Raw genomic sequence first — 20,607 nt, forward strand, 5'->3', positions numbered from 1 at the left:
ATGAGGAACAAGCAGTGCCTTTATCATGTACTTTGAGCATTATAATAAAGAATTTTCGAAAACAAGTATAAACACAGTAGAACCTGAATAATAAGTATCTGAAGAAGAAGAAAACCTCTTTAAATGAGATTATTATTCCGGTCCCTTTAATTTTTCTAACAAAATCTCTTTCTATAAGAGGAATGTCTATGTACTCCATAAGTGTAATAAATTTTGTGAATTTTGTGCACTATTTCAAAAAACTTTTACCTCCATAAGTGGCATATTTTTACGATTACCTATTAAGTACAATTTGTATTTTTATTTTGGTTTAAAATTGCTTGCGTGATTATTCAGCAAATTCAGCAAATTTCAAAATAAATATTGATTGAACAAAATTTTCTGAAATAAAGAATAATTTTGATAATCCTTTCCCGGTTTTCCCATAGTTTAATAATTTATTGGTATATACATGTACCAGTCGGATCGAAATTGTTAAAACACTGAAAACGTTATAAAATTATTTTATTAACAAATTTTGTTGGATAATTAAAATATAAATTCAGGTGGATTTCAGAAAAATCTCGCTTTGACAGGTAAAATTTTGAAAAAAAAACGGAAATAAATGAAAAACCTGGATAATTGACAAACCTTCCTCGAAATTCCCTTTACACATATTCTACTGTATTTGTATATTTGTTTGTTAGAACAGGGAATAAAGGAGTTTTTGAAAATTAATTTGTTTAATTAACTCCTATTAATTATATTCAATTATACGAAATACTGAGGAAGAGATTGGAGCTCATATGCTTGCTTTCCGAAAGTAATATACCTGCAAAATAACTGTTTTAAATAACTGCTCAATTTCATATTTCTCGCCTGCTCATTATTTGTACTAGAAAAAATATTATTGCTTACTTCATTCATAATACTAACTCTGTTCTCTTCCGATTTTATGCACCAGCAAGCATATTATTTATTCCAAATTTTTATTATTATCATTTACATAATGTAAGTTATTAGCCCAGAAAACAACAAGAAAAAATTGTGAAATTTAACAGAACTATATAATGAAATACACAAAAAAAGCATATAGGGATAATAATTATAATGATATTATAATGATTATCTAAGGAGTTTGTTTTTTATATTATTTTTTTTTACTATCTCTGTTTTATTTTCAATTCAAGGATCATTCAAATTAATGATGTACCTATAGAACGTTAAATTTTTATTCTACATAAATATTACCTTCATATTATATACATCAAATGTATATGAACATGTTAATGTAACGAATATAATATTTATGTACTTTGTTAATATCAGATTATCAAAGAAGTACTCTCATTATTATAATAAAACTTAATTCAAGGATGCGTTAAGGATTTTTCATCATTGCATTTACCAGTTTAAATTATTATAATATAAAAAAAATATGTATGTGTGTACATTGTGAAAAAAAATAATTTTAATGTTAAAATGTTTGTTCATATATTCATGTACTCGTATTTATAGGATTTGAATAAGTGGTGTAGATTCACTAGAAAAAAGTATATATGTAGCACCCCTACTACATTTTATTAAAATATTTATTATGTTAATGAAGAATGCAATTTAAAATCTTATATAATTTCTACCCATACACATTTAATTTCATGTTAATATTTAAGGTGTTCTATAAGAGACACGTTAACATTATACAACTAATAAACGAGTATTTACATTTTATGATTGTGTACTACATATAGGTAGGCAGGCATTCATAAATTTTGTAAAACGTTCTTTGTTATTTTTTAAACTAAAGTATGCTAATGAAGTATGTATAATATTTTTCTTTTAAATTTTAAAGCTTCTTATGCTTTGTATACAATAAAAATAAATTAATTTAATTATGCATTTGCAAATGCATGGAAACTCTTTCTGTATGAAAATTGGAACTTTAAAGTATAGATACATAATCCTTCGTAGCATATACAACATGCATAATATAAAAATGATGAAATAAAATATTCTATTTTGTGCATTAAATTATTTTTTTTAATTTCACAAAAGACATTTATTAGTTTCCAACACTTTGTTATTGGACTAAATTAAAATTTACCTCTTGCTGTTGTTTCACCTAGGTTAAAATTTACAAAGAATGGGCGAATGGATGAAAATCTTTCCAGGATCACAGAGCAAATTCAAAATTTTAATAATGGAAGTAGTTAAGCGAATCGCACTATTTTTCCAGATTATCTTCAGAAAAAAAATTTGAATTATTTAATTCCTTTAAAAAAATATTAAAATTTATATTATTTTATCTTTAAAAACTTTCATTGGCTACGTAAAATAACTGCGAAATAACCGTTGCTTGCACATTCCGAAATTACAATATTGTATATAGTAAATAGATCTGCATTTTAACTCAGTCAGACCTGTACTTTGTTTCTCAACCCATACTATTACTTGAGTTAAAAATATTCTGATGTGATCAGCCCTTAACCGACCGGAATGTGTATTTCTTAGTTTTGGTGAAAGTGTTACCGAATTTAAGTATTAAATTTCCAGGAATTTGATTGGTAATTTTTCTTTATATACGCAAACACGTAAAGTAGGTCCGTAAAAAGATCCAGTCCCTGAAATCTGATATATTCCAAAAGTTAGTCAATTCGTGCCATAGCTAAAATGAGCTCACATATAATGAAAATCGGTTCGGCCATTTCATGAAAATCGGTTCAACCGAACTTGAAATACACGTGTGAACACACAGACCGACATAGATCTAAAAATATTTTATTTATACGCTTCCGTACTATGGAGAAATGCGTTTCTTTCAAAAACCCGAAATCTGAAATTTAGTGCAATCACATTATGCCCCCTGTTATATGCAATGCGTTTGGTAATAAGGAATAACCAAAATTATTAACGTATCTACATGTAGATTAAAAACAAAACAGAAAACCTATACTAAATGTTCATAATTCTGAATTTGAATTGAAAAACTTAAAATTTTTCTAAACCATAATATTTTAAGTAAATTTTGATCACTTCAAGTGAAAAAGTTCTGTAAAAAAGCACATTTTCATTGCGGAACACCTTTTCTATACTTCATATATTGTACTCTTACTATTATACTACTGTGTCAGAATAATTGCACATTTTCGGGATGAGGATAAAATTTAAAAGATGCAGAATTTGTCGGAATGAATTAACGAAATTTGAACTTTTGGTAATTTCTAGATGTGTTAATATAGATGGCGGAAGGAAATGCAAATGTTCCTAGTGAATTCAATTTATTTTTAATTATCTCTTCTATAGTAAAATAATAACTAATTTAAGATAAATTAATTATCTCTTCTATAGTAATATCAATAACCTTAAGCATTTAGTATAAAACTAGTGTAGGCTCGTTCATGAAACTGCTTCATGGTTATCTATAATATCGTGCAGCAGCCCTATGCTCCTCCCAGAAGTGAAGTAGGAATAAAAATCTCTTCAATACAAGAACTTTCCAGTGCTTGCAGATTTAAATATTTTTGTGGTTACGCCATAACAAAAAAAAACCTTTCCAGGATTTTAATGTACAGTTACTTTAAAAGCGAGGGGCGGGGGTAAAAATAAGCCAAATTCTCTCTTACGGTTAAAAGTGTTTCTGAGCTGATATTTTTTTTTTTTGTTTTTAAAACTTAATTTAAAAAATTTATATTTTAAAGTCTGTTTAAACTTTGTAAATATAGAAGCAAAGATATTATGTCGAACTAAATTAAATTACGATAAGCACATTCTAATTTCTAATTTAATTTGAAAATATGCTTAAAAATAATTTTCCACAAACATTTTTACTAAATTTTACTATAACAATATTATTTACTTTTGTTTTGAATAAAATTTTAATTTTTTTTTCGATTTTCTCTTTTCTATTTTTTATTTTAGGTGCTGGTCCATTAGCATGTACATCATGTCCATTACATTTTATGTTAGATGGTGGTTTATGTATGGAATGTCTTGGTTCACAATATTATGATCCACCAACACAAACATGTAAAACATGTCATGAATCATGTCGTACATGTTCTGGTCCTGGTCAATATTCATGTCAAAATTGTGCATTCCCATTACATTTGGATCGTTTAAATAACCAATGTGTGCCTTGTTGTGCAACGGATGCATCACCGGATGATCAATCATGTTGCCATTGTGACAAAGATACAGGTACATACTATATACAATATAATATTTTGTATATAAAATAAATTAGATAAATTTTGTTGCATACTTGTATGTGAATGTAGTAGGTATAGATATAAAGTAACTAAAATAGAAAAATAAAATAAAAAAAAAAAATAAAAACAGGATGCCAACTATATTGCTTTGCTCTTCCTGTTTTTATATTTCTGTTATACAAATCGAAATTGGAATTTTAATAACATTTCACAAAATAAAAAACTGTTCTATATGTAAAAGAAATTGATGAAATATAAAAAATATTTTTTTTTTTTTTTGTTAAAAGCACTCACTCACTCTTTGCTTCAATAATATTTTATTTTTGTTACCATATACACCAATATTGGTTTATGCAATTGCATACTAAAATGTATGCAACATCTACTTAACGAAGAACAATATTTTTCTACTTATATGTACATAGAATTGCAAAAATTCTGCCATTTAGGTCAAAAAAAAAATTATTTTATTTTTTTACCAATTTCCTTGTACATCAGAAAAAAAGTTTAATTTTTTTTTTTTCAAATAAAAAATAAAATCTAACAAAAATTTACAATTCTATATAAAACTTTTTTAACCCCTTCTTTTTCTTCATTTCTTATACCTATACTTAAAATATTTACCACAATCAATGTTCTTTAATATTCATTTAAAATACAATATGCGTTCTAATTACATACATACATACATACATATTTTTACTAAAATATTTTCTGTATATAGGTGGTTGTATTAATGCTTCACCAGCCGGAAAAAGAAGAATTGCTGCTGGTGCTGAACAACAATTTTTATCAACAGGTGGGTTAGATGATAGCAACAATGGTATTTTTAGTGATTCTAATAATGGTGGTGGTAGCGGTGGTAGTGATGGAAATAATTTCCTATCACGTTTTGGTTCACCATTTACTGCTATAACTGCTATTGCGGTTGCTGCCTGTCTTTTAATTGTTACAATATTTGCTGTCATCTTTGCTGTTTTACAGGTAAAAAATAAATATAAATAATATATTATTTTGTATATATATAAGAAAGAAATATACTTGCATAACAGATAATGTAAATATATACTACTATAAATATATGTATATATATCTATACAAACAATTAAGTAATAATACAATATATTTTCTTGTTATACATACCATATACTAGTGGTTGTTCTATTTTGTAATATGTGTATAACAATAAAGTATAAAGGTAGAAAAGAAAATAATTTCATTTTATTATACAATATTTTATTATTATACTTAGATATCTATTTAAAATATCTATTATTATTCGGTTATACATACATACATTCATACCCATATAGAATAATATCTTCATTCTTTAGAACGATTCAAAAGCAAAAACCAAGAAAAAAGCAGAATAATAAAAAAAAAAACATACTCTAAGGAATCCATTGTAATTTCTACAAGAATGTTGTTTATTCTTGCTACATGAATTCATTATTTTTAATAAATAATGGTGAAAACGATGTTGATAACACTGAGGAAAGGAATAAAACCTGAACAGTTTTTATAAGTACATGAACAAAATATAATAATAATATTATATGTATAACATTATAGAATTTATATAAGAATGATATTTAAGCCTTCATCGAGAATAAGAGCAAAAAAAGAAAAAAGTACAAATTTAAAAGAAATAAAAAGCAATGTCCTTTGCGACATTAAAGTTAAATTTTTTTTTTATCGTTAGTAAAAACTTTTATATAAATTGAATTATTTAATACAAGCCATTACGTGAGATAATTACTTAGAAAGAAAATTTCCGTTTTTCTTGTCTTATTATCGTCATTTTATCAAAAATATTACTTGAACGCAAAAAAAACCACAAACTTTTAATAAAAATATTTTTTTGTTTTGTTTTTATATAAATTTGATTCCAAGTACATTTTCCAAGTACTTTCACACCTACAAAGATAATGCGAATGAAATTTCCAAGAACCCGAATAAAAAATTTTCATTTGTTTGTTACCAAAGAAAAGGAAATTATTGCTGACATCTGTGCCGACATTGAAAATTGTTATTTTCATTAATATTGTTTGGGTACTTTCGTAATACAAAAGATAGCAATGACAGTAAGCACAGAAGAACCGTTTCGATAAATATTCATCTTCGTAATCAATCCAAACTGCAACTCATTGCGGTTACAAAAAATTTTATTCTTAGTTCAAAAATTTTTCAGAGTTCGATATTTCTTTGTCTTAAATTTAAAAAAAAAAAATTATCTGCGTATTATTTTACTACACCCCGAAAGAAGAGGATATCCAGTCCCGAATATTTTATCTAGAATATTATGTATCAAAATGGCGGCGTTATCATGCCATTTCTGAGCATTACAATATAAATTACAATAATGCAAAATTCTGTTAGATTACATTTTATTGTTCCATTTTCTGAAATGTGCTATAGGAATAAAATCAAGATTTGTAGAATCTCATTACCACCACTTGAGTCAACGGAATTCAATTAAAAAATCACCGTCTGATAATCGTTTGGTAATGAAAGTTTTAGCTAAAATTATAAATTCGTCAATTCTCGCTAATATTCCTACATTTTTTTATTTTAAAGCTTCGGAATTTTTTCTTTCTTTTCGCGAAGCCTTCGTTGTTTACAATGGGGTAACCGATTGCATTTTACTTAACGATACCATCTGTTACAAATTGTTATTCGGGCTGATTGAAAATATTATTCTGTGTTAGTTGTACACAAAACATATTATAACAACCTACATATTAACATACAAATAAATTGTAGGCAATAAAAATACAAAAAATATTTTTTTTTTTTTTGGTTAAAAGTTGATTGTAAAACCTTTTGAGGTTTTAACTTTGTTGTTAACAAGAATATGAACAAGTTTTTCATAAATTTTCTAAATTTATATATACATTCATATATGTATATATACAAATACCTACATAATTATTATAAGATCTGTTTGCCACCTAAATACCAACTGAATTAAGTAATTATTACACATAATATACGCAATTTACATACATAATATACCTAATAATCCTTAAACCGAAATTTTTATTATGTATGATAATAAGATTTATAAAATAAAACTTCCTTTCAAATAAAATACATCTACATTGTGTGTATATGCCTTTATAAAATTTCAATCAAAATCTTTACCTAATATACTTTAAAAGAATTTTATATATGTATATACAATATTTTAATTAAGAGGAATTTTGTGAATATTAGGAAAGGTAAAACAGAAAATCCATCTTGTTCAGATTAGTGTGTTTAATATGATTGCTTTAATGTACATATGTATGTACTCGTATATAAGGTATTATATTATAAGTGAATTTTCTTATATACTCATATTTCAAGATACTTTTTAAGAAGAAGCTGAAAAAAAAGTTTTTATATGCGTCTTACGAGTATTTCAATATTTTGCAAGTTATAGAAGTTTGTTTTATTTTTTTTTTCTTTTTGTACTTTTATATTTAGAAGCGGTATAAAGTTTAAAGTTTCTAATATTTTTATTAAGCGAACAAAAAAAAATCCAATTAAAGGTTAATCCTATCAAAAAATTCTGAACTCTTGAAACTGTACAGTTTTTAATATTATATGTAAAACTTTTTATTCATGATATTTATAAGATTTTTTCTTCTATTTTAATGTGTTGAAAGGCGATTGTAAATGTGCGTGTAATTTTCGAATTCCTGTAATGAGCTTTTCAATTTCATAAATTTTTTGATGCATAAATTCTATATTTTAATTTTCAATGTTAATTTAGTACACAATCCAATAGATAAATTTTTACTAAATATATTTCTAGAGATAGATTTCTAGAGACCAAGTTATACTGTAAATTTGCGAACCATTTTCTAGGCTTCTATATAAAAATACTTTTAGAATTTTTTGCATCTTCTTTCTATTCATAATGACGATCTGACGAATTTCCTTTTGATCTTAATTTTTCTATATCATATATACTATGAGTCATGACTTATGCAAAGGTTCGACCAGAAGATATGTACATATTTATATTTTTATGTATGATTGTGCATCAGAATGTTATATGCTTGTTATTGTAATCCAAGATGTTGTGAGAAAATGCTGATATCGTTAAATTGTAACATTACTGCAAGTTTACAGACTGGTAAACAGCCATAATAATTTCGCATTCTGCTATGTAGTTTTTTTTGTACAAAAAAATATTAATAGTATATTTTCTATACAACTTCGGATTATTTTTAGCAATAACTTTCAAAATAACGCACCACCTTTATTAACAGCTAAATATGATTCCGAATTTTAGATGAATGGGTTTAAGACATCTGTATATTTACATATTAATATGATCTTAATCATCTTATAATCAGAAAATGAAGTTTTAAATTATTGCTAAATGAAAAAGTGCTTAAAAAACAAAATTTTAATTGCTCTTTAAAATTTATTACACTTCAAAAAATCAAAATTTTGTGAAAATTAAATATTTTCCAAATTAACATGTTCCTAGAAAACCAACCAAGTATTAATATATTATAAACTAATATAGGAAAAATTAATAAAAACCAAAATAAGTGCAAGTTATTGAATTTATACTTTTAAAAAAAAAATATGAATTCCCCATAGTTTTGTGTTTTCTACTCCCTTAATCATAAGAAATTTTTATTGCTGTAAAATTTTTAAAGAAAAATTTTTGTAATTTCAAACCCTAAATATTTTTTCTTAGATTATTATACCTTATCATTCTAAGGCAAATAAGACACAAAATGTGGCGATAAGTTTACGTAAATTTAATATTTATAACGCTTGCTTAAACAATCATTTTCAATCAGGAATTAACTTTCTTGAAACTGGGATTAACAAGTAAAACAGCTCGAAAAAGTATAGTTGACTTTTTCAATATCTAAGATTTCCGAACGAATGTTTTACAAGAGTTACTAACATACATGACAGCTGGCCCTTTATTCATCTATTACCCGTTAACTTTTTAATTTTAGAAAAGTAGCCATGTAAAAACCATATTCAACAGCTTAACAAACTTAACTAAGTTATAGGTAACAAGAATTTTAGAAATGATTTACATAATCAACTCGTTGAGATTTTTGCAAGAATTATTATTTATATACAATCAAGTCTTCCTAAGGTCACAATATATAAAATAAATTTAATCAATATTCAATGATTTTTTTTTAAATCAATGACTTGATGCTAATTTTAAAATGTCATTTGGTCATCTAAATAGTTTAGCCAAATATGCTAAAACTAAACAGATTAAAATATATTTTAGCATAACGCATTTATTTTCTACATTAGTTATTCACAATAAGTTCCCAAAATTTTATGCATCAATGCATTTGCTTGTCAATTTCTAATAATCTTTCCGTCCCAACATATTAATATTACACATGTACATACATATTCAAATTATAAATAATTTTTGTTTTTCTGTAAACAAAATATTTTTTAAAATGTAAAGTTGCACAAAATTACGATATTAAAATTCATAATAATAAAAATAACGCTAAATGTCAAAATTGTATAGAAATCATTAAAAATATTTTTATTTTTTTATTTTTGTTTCTAAATTGTCTGCATCCTAAGAATAAAACCACAGTCCTATGATCTTACAATTTCAAATAAATTAAGCTTGAAATTATGCCATTTTTATAAGACTACTTGGTGAAATTATGCTTTAACACTTGTAAGATACTTAAAGGCACTTGCATATTTCCTTAACAGCCTGGATTTGATAATTTTTGATTGTATTTTGAGCAATCGTTATCTTGCTGTTGATTTGATCAATATGCCATTTGCTTGATTCCGAGAAAAACGAATTTAATGTTTGAATCAAAAGAGTATAAATATTTATACTGTTGCATAGAACGGTGGCAACTAAAATATACAACCAAAATGTATTGAGTACCATTTTAACATGCTGCAGCAGAAAATTAGCGGTAATTTTAGAATATGGACAAAAGCGGTAACACTAGTTTCAGAAAATTATCAGTGAAAATAATTGTTTTCTAGATAACGCTGTAGATATGAGACTTCGTAACAGAGGAATATTTTATGATTCCAACAACGTCTCAATAAGAAATTTACTTTTTATGTTATTGCGATATTGTTCTCAGGGTGCGATAATTATAATTTTTAAAAATAAATGTAAAAATATTAATAAAATTTCCCGAAAAGGGATTTTTTTTATAGTAAAATACAAATTAAATTTATTTCATATATAATACACATAATATTAAATAAACTCATGAGAATTTTGAAAGCACCTATAGAATTTTATCAGTAACTTCACAAGTACTAATACATTATGTTCATATATGTGTAAAAACATAAAAGATTTTCATCATACTAAAAAATATTTTATGGAAAATTAGCGAAAATATTAAACAACTATGTAAGACACCCCATGATTGTATTTTTTTCTATAAAAATTTTATTTACTCGTATGTACGTATGTATATGCATAAATCATATTTACTGCATCTATTCAAATATCATTGATAAAATGAAAATATTTATTTTATGAGTGAAAATTTGAGAACGCCATTATTTTTTTCTCTCTCTTTCATAAATTTTGTAAAATTACAATATTTCATTGCTTCAAAAAAGCAGGTACGACACTATATTTTTATAAGATGATTCAAAATTGTCGGTTTAGTCCAATAGTTTCAGAGTTGTTTGGAAATATCGTGTACTTTTAATCGAAACATAAGCATCCGAGAAAATGCGTTTATTAGACTCAGTTTATTTCAACCTATCAATAAATACAAACTTCTTCCCCCTTCTAAATATATTATCCAAACTCATCGTCTTTAAAATACCATATTTTTTGAAAACTCATTGTTTCGAAATCTCAAAATTTCTTACATTTTGAATAGAGTCCATTTGTATTCTACATTATATACTAGACCAGACCCGTCAAAATCCATACCAACCTGCTCAAAATATTAAAGTAACAAAAAAAAACCCACATTCTAATTCTAATCATTCAAATTCATGATCAGACCCGGTTCTGACTTTTTCGACGCGATAAACAATGAACATAGTGGGCAATAAACATTGCACATGGCGCATAATAATTGCGCCCCTGTTCATGATACAAGTAAAAGTTATTCTAATCAGTTTTTTTAATGAGAGGCAAAAACACAGCCAATTACTGATAAGTGGGTAATATATGAAATTTAGTAAACAAAGTAAAATATTAATCAAACAGTAGAAGTCCTAGTCTTAAAATAATAGTATAAAAGAAATATGTTCACAGTTAAGATTCATTTTATCAATAATTGCGGGAAACCGTTGTAAGACCTAACTAAAAATCAATTAAACATATTAATATGGAAATTTTCATAGTCAACTCAAATATTATTGTATACTCCTATAGGCAACCTAGATGCGAAATGAGATGGTAGTTGTGCTATTTAAAATAATGCTTCATCTTGAAGACCTTTGATACACATTCAATTTTGGACTCAATGAAATAGCTATTATACATTGTAAAATTGTACATTATAATTTACAATAAATTGTCCTTTCAAAATTTGTGCAAAGACCATAAATCTTACAGATCTTACTGTGACAAGTTCAATACGAAAATTTACCTAACTTTTTATATTTAAACACTTTAATATTAATTTTAACAACTTTTTCATTATTATTTAAAAATTTTTATGCTCTACAAACCATGATAAATCTGCTAATATACTTGTATGTACATATATACATACATATGTACATAGTATACGTTTCCAAGAAGATAAATTTACTACATTTTCTATGTAAATTTATATTATATTTTACAAAAACTGCGGAAACTCTCATCGTCATCAGTTGCGAGAAAAAAATGAAATGTATAGTGTGTTTTATTTTATTTTCATTTATGTATTTCTTTAGTTGTTATCCTTTTATTTATACATTCTTTTATGCAAAGTTTCCGAAACGATTCGTCAGAACTACTATAAAATTTATATTATTGTAATATATGTATAGCGTGTATAAGTATAAAATACACTTGTACCCCCCGAATATAAGCGCTCAGTATATTTTACTGAGAAAGAGAAATAGCTTACCCAAAATTTTAATTTGAAAATTTAGGAACGAAACCAAAAAAATGTGTATCAAACCCACATTTTGTGCGATCGTATGTTACCAAAAACTTTTATATTTCTGAATTTTAAGAACTTTCCACTTATTGAATTAAAAATTCTTTTGAACTCAATTCTCTAACGTTAAATGTCTAAAATTCAATAATTCTCTTAATATTCCGAAATTAAGTTTAATAAAATTTGTACATATCTATATTGACAAGGAACTTGAACATGCAGATGTTCTTGGAAAACAAAAATGGTTTTCCCATCGTTTTTAAGTGCGTACGAAAGTTTGGCCAATGGTGCTATAGTACCGTTTATAGGATTAGAATAATTCATTAGTGAGAATATTGTAAAGCTGTCCCAATCTTTAAACATTTCCTGAACTAACCTGGTTATTTTTCTGGGACCCTTTTTTAACAAAAGCTCTACATTTAGCCTCTGTGAATATTATATGGAATACACTCTCGAAATCGACCAACGCAATGCATAATGGTATCCGCCGAATGTTCCACAATCAATAAAAGCGTATCAGATTAGTCTATACACGCTGGTTCTTCTCTAAATTCAGCTTGTTCTTCCCGCAAATGTCACTCAATATTACGATTATTCTTCTCCAATTAATGTTCGCCAGGATTTTGTTTAACACATTGGTTTTCCGCGTAAACTCGGAGTGTATATGGTAAAAATGTTGAAATTTAAATAAAATAAATACAAATACACACACACACCTACACAATTCATAAATTTAAATAACTTACAATTCTTACATATATATGCATATACATAATACATATTTATATTTTGTATTTCCCCGTACGCATATAAAGTTATGTACACAGAAAAAAAAAATGAATAAAAAATTATGATTTATGTGAAATTTTTTGACACTAAAATAGAAAACTGATAATAATAGTGTATCACGTCGGTGTATGTCTCTACATACTTACATACATATATACACAATACATACATATAAATATAAAATATGTTTTAGAAATAGTAATAAATGCGATGATGATGATGAACTATTTTTATTGTCGAAAATATTATAAAGCAAAAAAACTGTTATAATTCAACATAAGCACAACAAATAAAAAAAAAATACGTAGTAATGTGCTGTCATCAAAATTATTATTTTTCATTAAAAATAGCAATGTTTTGTGATAAGTCAATTTTAATATATTTTGTAAGTTTTACACACATGTAGTTTTTCATATTGAAATTTTCTAAAATTTATTACACTTTTGACTTTTTTTGGTATTTTTTTTTATTATTTTCAGAGTAGTACGTAAATTACTGTGACACGTGAACGTTCTTTTAATTTTTCTATAAAAAACTTTTCTGACATATATTTAAATTTTTGTTAAAATTTAAAAGAAAACTACAAAAAACTAAAATTTTAATGGAAAATTTCAAATATTATTTTTCAAAAATATTAAAATTATTAGTTTTGATTAAAAATTTGAAAGAAAAAACTTTTAACATTGTGGTTTCAAATAATATAAAAATGATTTGCTCTTTCAAGTGAGGAAAGAAGCATACATAAATGGGGCGGAGGAAGAATATATACTCGTAATTGAATATAAAGTTGGGTCAAACCAATGGTTTGTATTGTAGCACTTTTCCCTTCAATAGGTGAAAATACTGCTTTTAAATACAGTCTATTTATACCTACCACACTATTAAAATTATTTTCATTCATATACGAAACTATTTCTAGGATTGCATATATTTAGGATGAACGATTTATGCAGTCTTTGAAATAAAACAAAAATTAATATAAAGAGGGGTTAACATAATGCTCGATTTTAAGGTTTAATTGTGTGAGTTAAGAAAAATAATTATATTTTTTAATGTCATGGAAATTACCGTTAGCTTTTTGCGTTTATAAAAATTTGAAAAAGCTTACGGTTTTGTTATAAGGTGAAAATATTTAAATTTTACAAATTTCGTGAGGCGATAACTTGAGAGGGGGTGGAAATGGAAAAAAATTTTCTTCTAACAAAATGAACTATTTACTAATGTCTGAAAGCTGTTAAAATTACAGACTTTTGCAACCTGGGGTTTAGGAGAAAACCGACATCAAAAAATTTGGAAAAAACGGATTTTATACAATGGCAAATTTCTACGGCATTTTGTTTTTTTAAAGTTCAAGTAAAGTATCCCGTAGAAGAAGAAGCAAGCAACTGCCTTTCTGCGTTTGCAAAATTAAAAAAAGCATATGGTTCTACTACAATAAAATAGTTTAAAAATAGCATTTTTAAGGTTTTGGAGGGGTATAACTTTTAGAGAGGCGGAGATAGGTAAAACTTATGTTCCTCGAAAATTAGTTTCTGCAAGGTTCATCACAGTCAGTTAATCAGAAACATATATGTATATGCAAATTCCCTTTGAACTTATCCTAAAAATCGTTGTAATTCTCTATATCAGTGGTCCGTAAAGTGCGGATCATGGGCAGAATACGGCCCATTAAATTTCAAAATGTGGTACATCAAACTGCTTGCAAGAGAAAAATATATGCGATTGCGACTATTAAAATTTTCCAAAAAAATTTTGAGAATTCAATCATAGATAATAGATATAGAAACATAAAGTTCCATACAATTTTTTTTATTTACCAAAATAAAACAATCATTTTTCTTGTAAGTACGTAGTGTAAGAAACTCCAATGGCTCATACTCATACTCACATCATACCTTAAAAAAATCCAAAGTACGTTATTATTTTTGGCAGCCCAAATACAAGTTATGAGAATATTCGTTTATATCTCAAACAGTCGACGATTCTTCAAATATATTTAATAATCAATTGCCCCAGTGATTATAAAATGCTAAATCGAGTTAATGTCATTAGTTGAGATATGAGTTGAGATATCATAATTTCGGTTCTTATAAATCCATCATACTTTAACAGCCTGAAATTGTCTTTTAAATCACTCTAAATCTCTTGAGGAAAATTGATGAATTAGCTGAAGCTTTAATGAAATGCCGCAACAATATCAGATATGCAAAATAAATTTCACTAAAACTAAGTGTATCAGTAATACTACGCCAAAAATTCAGAACAAAAAAGAAAATATAGATATTTCGCCTAAATGAATGGAAAAAAAATTGTTGTTAGCGAATCAAAAATACATTCAAAACGAAGAACTTTTACTATTGAGACAAATGTCCTTAAAAATTCTAACAATAATGAATTATCAAGAGAGGCCTTATCGGAAATTTATATTTTAGCAACAATCAATGGAAAAAATGTTTTAAGTAAAACAAAACAATTACTTTTCTGTTATTCTATCATTTTTATCATTAAACAAATTAGGGTGATAATTTATTGTCGGCATCTGTAAATTTAGTCGTGCATATATCCTGCATAATACTCGTATGTCATTTGAAAAGATCACGTCAGTGCAATTCACCAAATCTGGTCTATTCATCAAGAAATAAAAAACTAATTTTAATTAAATTCTCTTTTTACTTTAAATAAACTCAATTGGCTTCATAGAATTGCAATCAATTCGAAATTAAAACTATGTATAGAAAGAATTTAAAGAATTTAATAAATTTAAATAAAAAAGAATAATTTAATATTTAAATAAAGGAAAAAATAAATATTTGTGTGTATCAGTAATGCATGTAGATAGCAAAGGTAATTTGACACGTCAGTATTCGTGAAGTAATCATGTTTTTTCTAATAAAAAAACAACAAACAACAAAAACTAAATTACAAATTAAAAACCTTCATATAAAATTACAATCGAATCAATTAAGTGCCGCACTTTTTGATATTTTTCACTATCTATTTGCCCAATTAAATTAATTTAAAAAAAAAGAAAAATTTTTTTTTACATTTTGGTTTTTCATTTGATTGGTTTTGAAAAGTCGAACGAACATTCTAATTAAAAATATTTTAATTGAAATTTTAACGTTGAACTTAGAGTAAAAAATGTCACGCGTTAATCACAATCTACAGGCAATTTTTTTCTTTTATAGTAGGAAAAAAAAAATTTTTTACTCGAAAAAATTCAATGAAAATAAAAAAAATTATTTTTTACGATAAATCCACGTTATTAGTGCAAATCGAAAAAAAAATTTACTCAATCAAATCCATGATTTGTAAAAAAGCACATTTCCCTTTAATAATTTAAGGCTTGAGTTTGTATTTGTATAACATTTTTAGTGACAAACGATAGTCTTTTGAATTAATTTTACTAAACATATAAATTTGCATAAATCTAGGATGAAACTTGAAGCTATTTTAAACTTGTAAAATTTCCTTTAGTATTTTTACAAAATTTTATGTTTTTAAGACTATAGAGACTCAACTCAACTCGAATGGAGGAGAGAGGGAGAATAAAAAATTTTATTTGAGAAAAATAACGCCTTTACCAAAATTTATTCTACGATGTAGAAGTTTTGTATAAACCGACGGGCAAACGGATAAATAGAAAGACAGTGCAAAACTAATAAGAACATTTTTTATTTAATTTTATTTCAAAAATTCAAAAAAATATTGATATAATTTGTATTCCCTTTTTTTTTTGGCATGTTCAATGCGTTTTCCATTTTAGTGGAATAAAAAAAATGAAAAAAAAATTATTTAATAAAAAGTTTGTAAATTTACTATATACGGCGAGCTTACCTTTTAAATTAACTTCCATTCAAATAAATCGTAATGAACACATTTGATGTTTTACAATTAAAGAGCTTCAGTATATAAATAAAATTGTATTTAATTATTTGCGAAGGGTAGGAGTACATTTTTTATTTAATTAATCGCCAAACTAAGTTTTTGATTTTTCTCTTATGATTGGTGGTCCCCACATGAAAATATTGCAAATCATGTTAAAGGAAACCGATTAAGAATAAAGTTTGGGAAAAGATCTGGGTAAATATGATTTTTTTTCATCCAAAATAAGCGAGGAAACCATTGAATTATTGGGAGTCCAAATCTCTGATTAAGTTCATATCAGAAAAAATATGACTTTTTGATTCTGTTCACTAATTTTCATATGTAATTCTGTTGATTATTTTAACACACAACAATCAACAGGTTTAAATTACTTTAAAAAATTCAAAATTCCTAAAAAAATTTAGAATACAAATCGGAGGAAAATGTTCTATAAAGAAAAATTTACATTAATTTTATTTACGGATGCCTTTGAATAAAAGAAACTCATTTCATATACAGGAAATTATTATTCCACTCGTCATAAATTATTATGTCAAATCCTTGCTAGTTATTTTGTACATAAAGCAATTTAATTACGGTCACAACTTCACTTTAAAAAAAAATTACTTTAATTGCCATTATAATCGTATTAGAAATAAATTAAAATATAAAAATAAAATCTAACCAATTTAATATTAATTTTCTATTTTTTTTGTTTTTTTTTTGCTTCCTCTTATAGCGTAACAGTTATGCAAATGGTGGATATTTTCGAAATAATCTAGATGGTTCTAGTCCAATTTATATGGGTGTCAGATATAATAAATTAACAGAAAAATCTAAAAATTCTCATACAATTATACCTGATGATGATGATGATTTTGATTGTGATGGTGATGAAGATGAAAAAGGATATTTATTACAAGAGACAGATGATAATATACAACCATTACAACAATCATCTTTATCTTCTTCTATTGCATCAACAGTAGCAGCATCAACAGCAGCACCATCAACATCATTAAAAGGAACAAAATCTACAATATTATGTACAGCAGCTGCACAAAAATTAAAATTGAAATTAAATGATTCTATAGTAGCAGCAAATACAAGTACAAATAATACAGGAGTAAATTTTAATGGTAATGATTGCAGTAATATAACAACTACAAATAAAAAAGTCAACAACGCCTTTAATGATTATTATTATGACCCATCAGTAGAAGAAATTGAAAAAAATTGTCATTATGCAAATACTAACAATAATATTGAAGATTTCAATAATGATGATGATTGTGATAATAATGATAATGATGCCGATGATAATGATAATTATAATGGTAAGAGTAACAGTATTGTAAATATAAATTATGATGATATAACTGATAATTGTAATAATAGTAGTTTATTTAATCGTAATAACGATACTTATCATTCAAATCAAAATCATTATTATCGTCATCATCATCATTATACATTAAATGATAATGATGATAAAAATACATCTTCTATTTACATAAATAAAAATAATAATAATGCATCATCAGAAATATCGATAAATAATATTAATAATAATCATGATCATCATCATTATCATCATAAACAAGAAACTACTAATGTAAATGATTTTATAAATAGTAAAAATTTAAATTTTCTTCCATCAACATCATCAAATATAGGAGTAACATCAACAACAACAACAACAAAAACAACAACAGAAACTAAAACAGCAACAACAATTAATAATGATGATTTTTTAAATTATGAAAATTTTAATAATAATAAACCAAATCAAAATATTAATGAAGATTTATTAAATGCATCAACACAATTTATTAATAATAAAATTGATGAACTTGAACCAATTATTAAAATTTCACAATCAACACCATTTACAACAACGTTATCTAGAAATAATAATGATGATAACAACAGAATTATTAATAACAGTAACAGTAACAGTAACAGTATAAATTCATCATCGTCAAATATTCGTAATCAAATAATTGATAATGATAATATGGAAAATCATTTATCATTAATTAATCAAAATAGTAGAGGCAACGGTATGGGTGGTCATCATCATCATAGTCGTTCTAAATCAATTTTAGGCAATGAATTAAATTTTAATGTAAGAATATAAAACAATACAAAAAAAAAAAAATGTTATCCTTTTCTTTTTTTTATAAAAAACCATAAAAAATTTTTTCAAGAAACTTTTAGTTTAATAATGGTTTTATAATATTCTTAAATTTTACTATCATAGAAATTTATGAATAAATTTTACTATCATAGAAGCGTGTGAATGTTGAAATTAAGATGTTAAAATAATCTGTAACTTCAAAATTTGGAATAAATATTGTTACTGCTACAAAATACAGCAATTGCAAGTCATAAACAGTTGATTATTACTGTTATTGTTACATTTGCTCAACTATCATTACTACACAATTACATGGAATTTAATAACACTACAATTGCTACACAATTCCACTTCATATGAGTTCTAATTTGTAGAATGATGAATTTTGTAGTACAATATCGGTATTAAACTACAATTTTGAAGTTGGAGAGAGTTTATTTCGTACTCATATTAATTTTTATTTGTTTTTGTTTTGAAATTTTTTATTTAAATAAAAAAATAATTTTTTTTTATTCTCTCAAAATTATTTTAAATTGTTTTGTATTGTTTTCTTTTTTTTTTTGTTTAGAGAGTTTAAAAGTTTTACATGATTTTATTCAACTAAATATGCATATAACAAATACACATAGTATGTATATGTTAGTATGTATATATAAGTACTCATTATATATGTATATTATGTTTTGAAATTAATATTTTTTTGTAAATTTTAAGTTTTAATAAGTAGAAAGAGAAGAAGAAGAAAAAAAACAATACATTTATATTTTTTTATTTACTTTTATATTTTTATATATAATATTATTGTATTAGTTCTGCACACACTGTTGTACATGTATTGAAAATATTATTCTAAAAAAAAAAAAAAATAATTTTTTTTTTCAACAAAATTTAGTTATTTTTCAAAAATATATGCAAATTCAAAAAATAACAAAATAACTAACTACAAATATAGAAACTTTAATTATGTACATACATGCAATAAAAAGAAAAAATTCCTTAAAATTTTTATTAAAATAATATTTAAGAATTTAATTTCAAAATATATTTTTTTAGTTTTAACATATTATTATTATTATAATTATTGTTTTATTATAAAATTGTATATTTCAAATTATATAAAAGAAGAAAAACTGTAATATAAAATTATTCTGCTTATGTATGTATTGAAAATGCATTCTCTTATTATAATAATATATGATTTTTGTTTATAATTAAAAAAAATTATTACCTATTTGTTGTTTTTTAAGGTTTATTTACAAAATTATTATTGTATTATCTAGTTGCTGACAAAAATAATCACTTGCATATATGAAAGTAATTTAAAATTTTATTTTATAAACAGGCATCCTGATTGTTTGTCACAATTTTTCAGTCACAATATTTTTTATTTAAAACTAGATTTCTCTGCTCTGAGTTGTTTTAACCCAAATTGAGCATGGTTACTCTTCAGTCATCTCAACTGATTTTTAAATTACTATTAAATAAATTAAAATTAATATTATAAAGATTTAATAAATAAATTAAATTAAAAAGATTT

At 25.0% G+C, this 20,607-nt stretch overlaps 1 protein-coding gene across 3 annotated transcripts in view; it reads left to right on the forward strand.

The window, feature by feature from the left end:
- Positions 1 to 19,972, forward strand: part of LOC129618581 (furin-like protease 2) — a 301,205-nt gene extending 281,233 nt beyond the window's left edge. Inside the window, exons 13-16 of one of the 3 annotated variants that reach the window (XM_055533419.1) lie at positions 3,898 to 4,176; positions 4,912 to 5,171; positions 17,670 to 18,267; positions 18,607 to 19,972. In XM_055533419.1, the coding sequence (XP_055389394.1) occupies positions 3,898 to 4,176; positions 4,912 to 5,171; positions 17,670 to 18,267; positions 18,607 to 19,070 (1,601 nt within the window). In that variant the 3' untranslated portion in view covers positions 19,071 to 19,972. The remainder of the gene's footprint in view (positions 1 to 3,897; positions 4,177 to 4,911; positions 5,172 to 17,669; positions 18,268 to 18,606) is intronic. The other 2 variants (XM_055533435.1, XM_055533427.1) reach the window with 2 other exon arrangements.
- The last annotated feature ends 635 nt before the right edge of the window (positions 19,973 to 20,607 follow it).

Source organism: Condylostylus longicornis, unplaced genomic scaffold (genome assembly GCF_029603195.1).
Source record: "Condylostylus longicornis isolate FDR11 unplaced genomic scaffold, ASM2960319v2 ptg000001l, whole genome shotgun sequence".
Lineage (NCBI taxonomy): Eukaryota > Metazoa > Arthropoda > Insecta > Diptera > Dolichopodidae > Condylostylus > Condylostylus longicornis.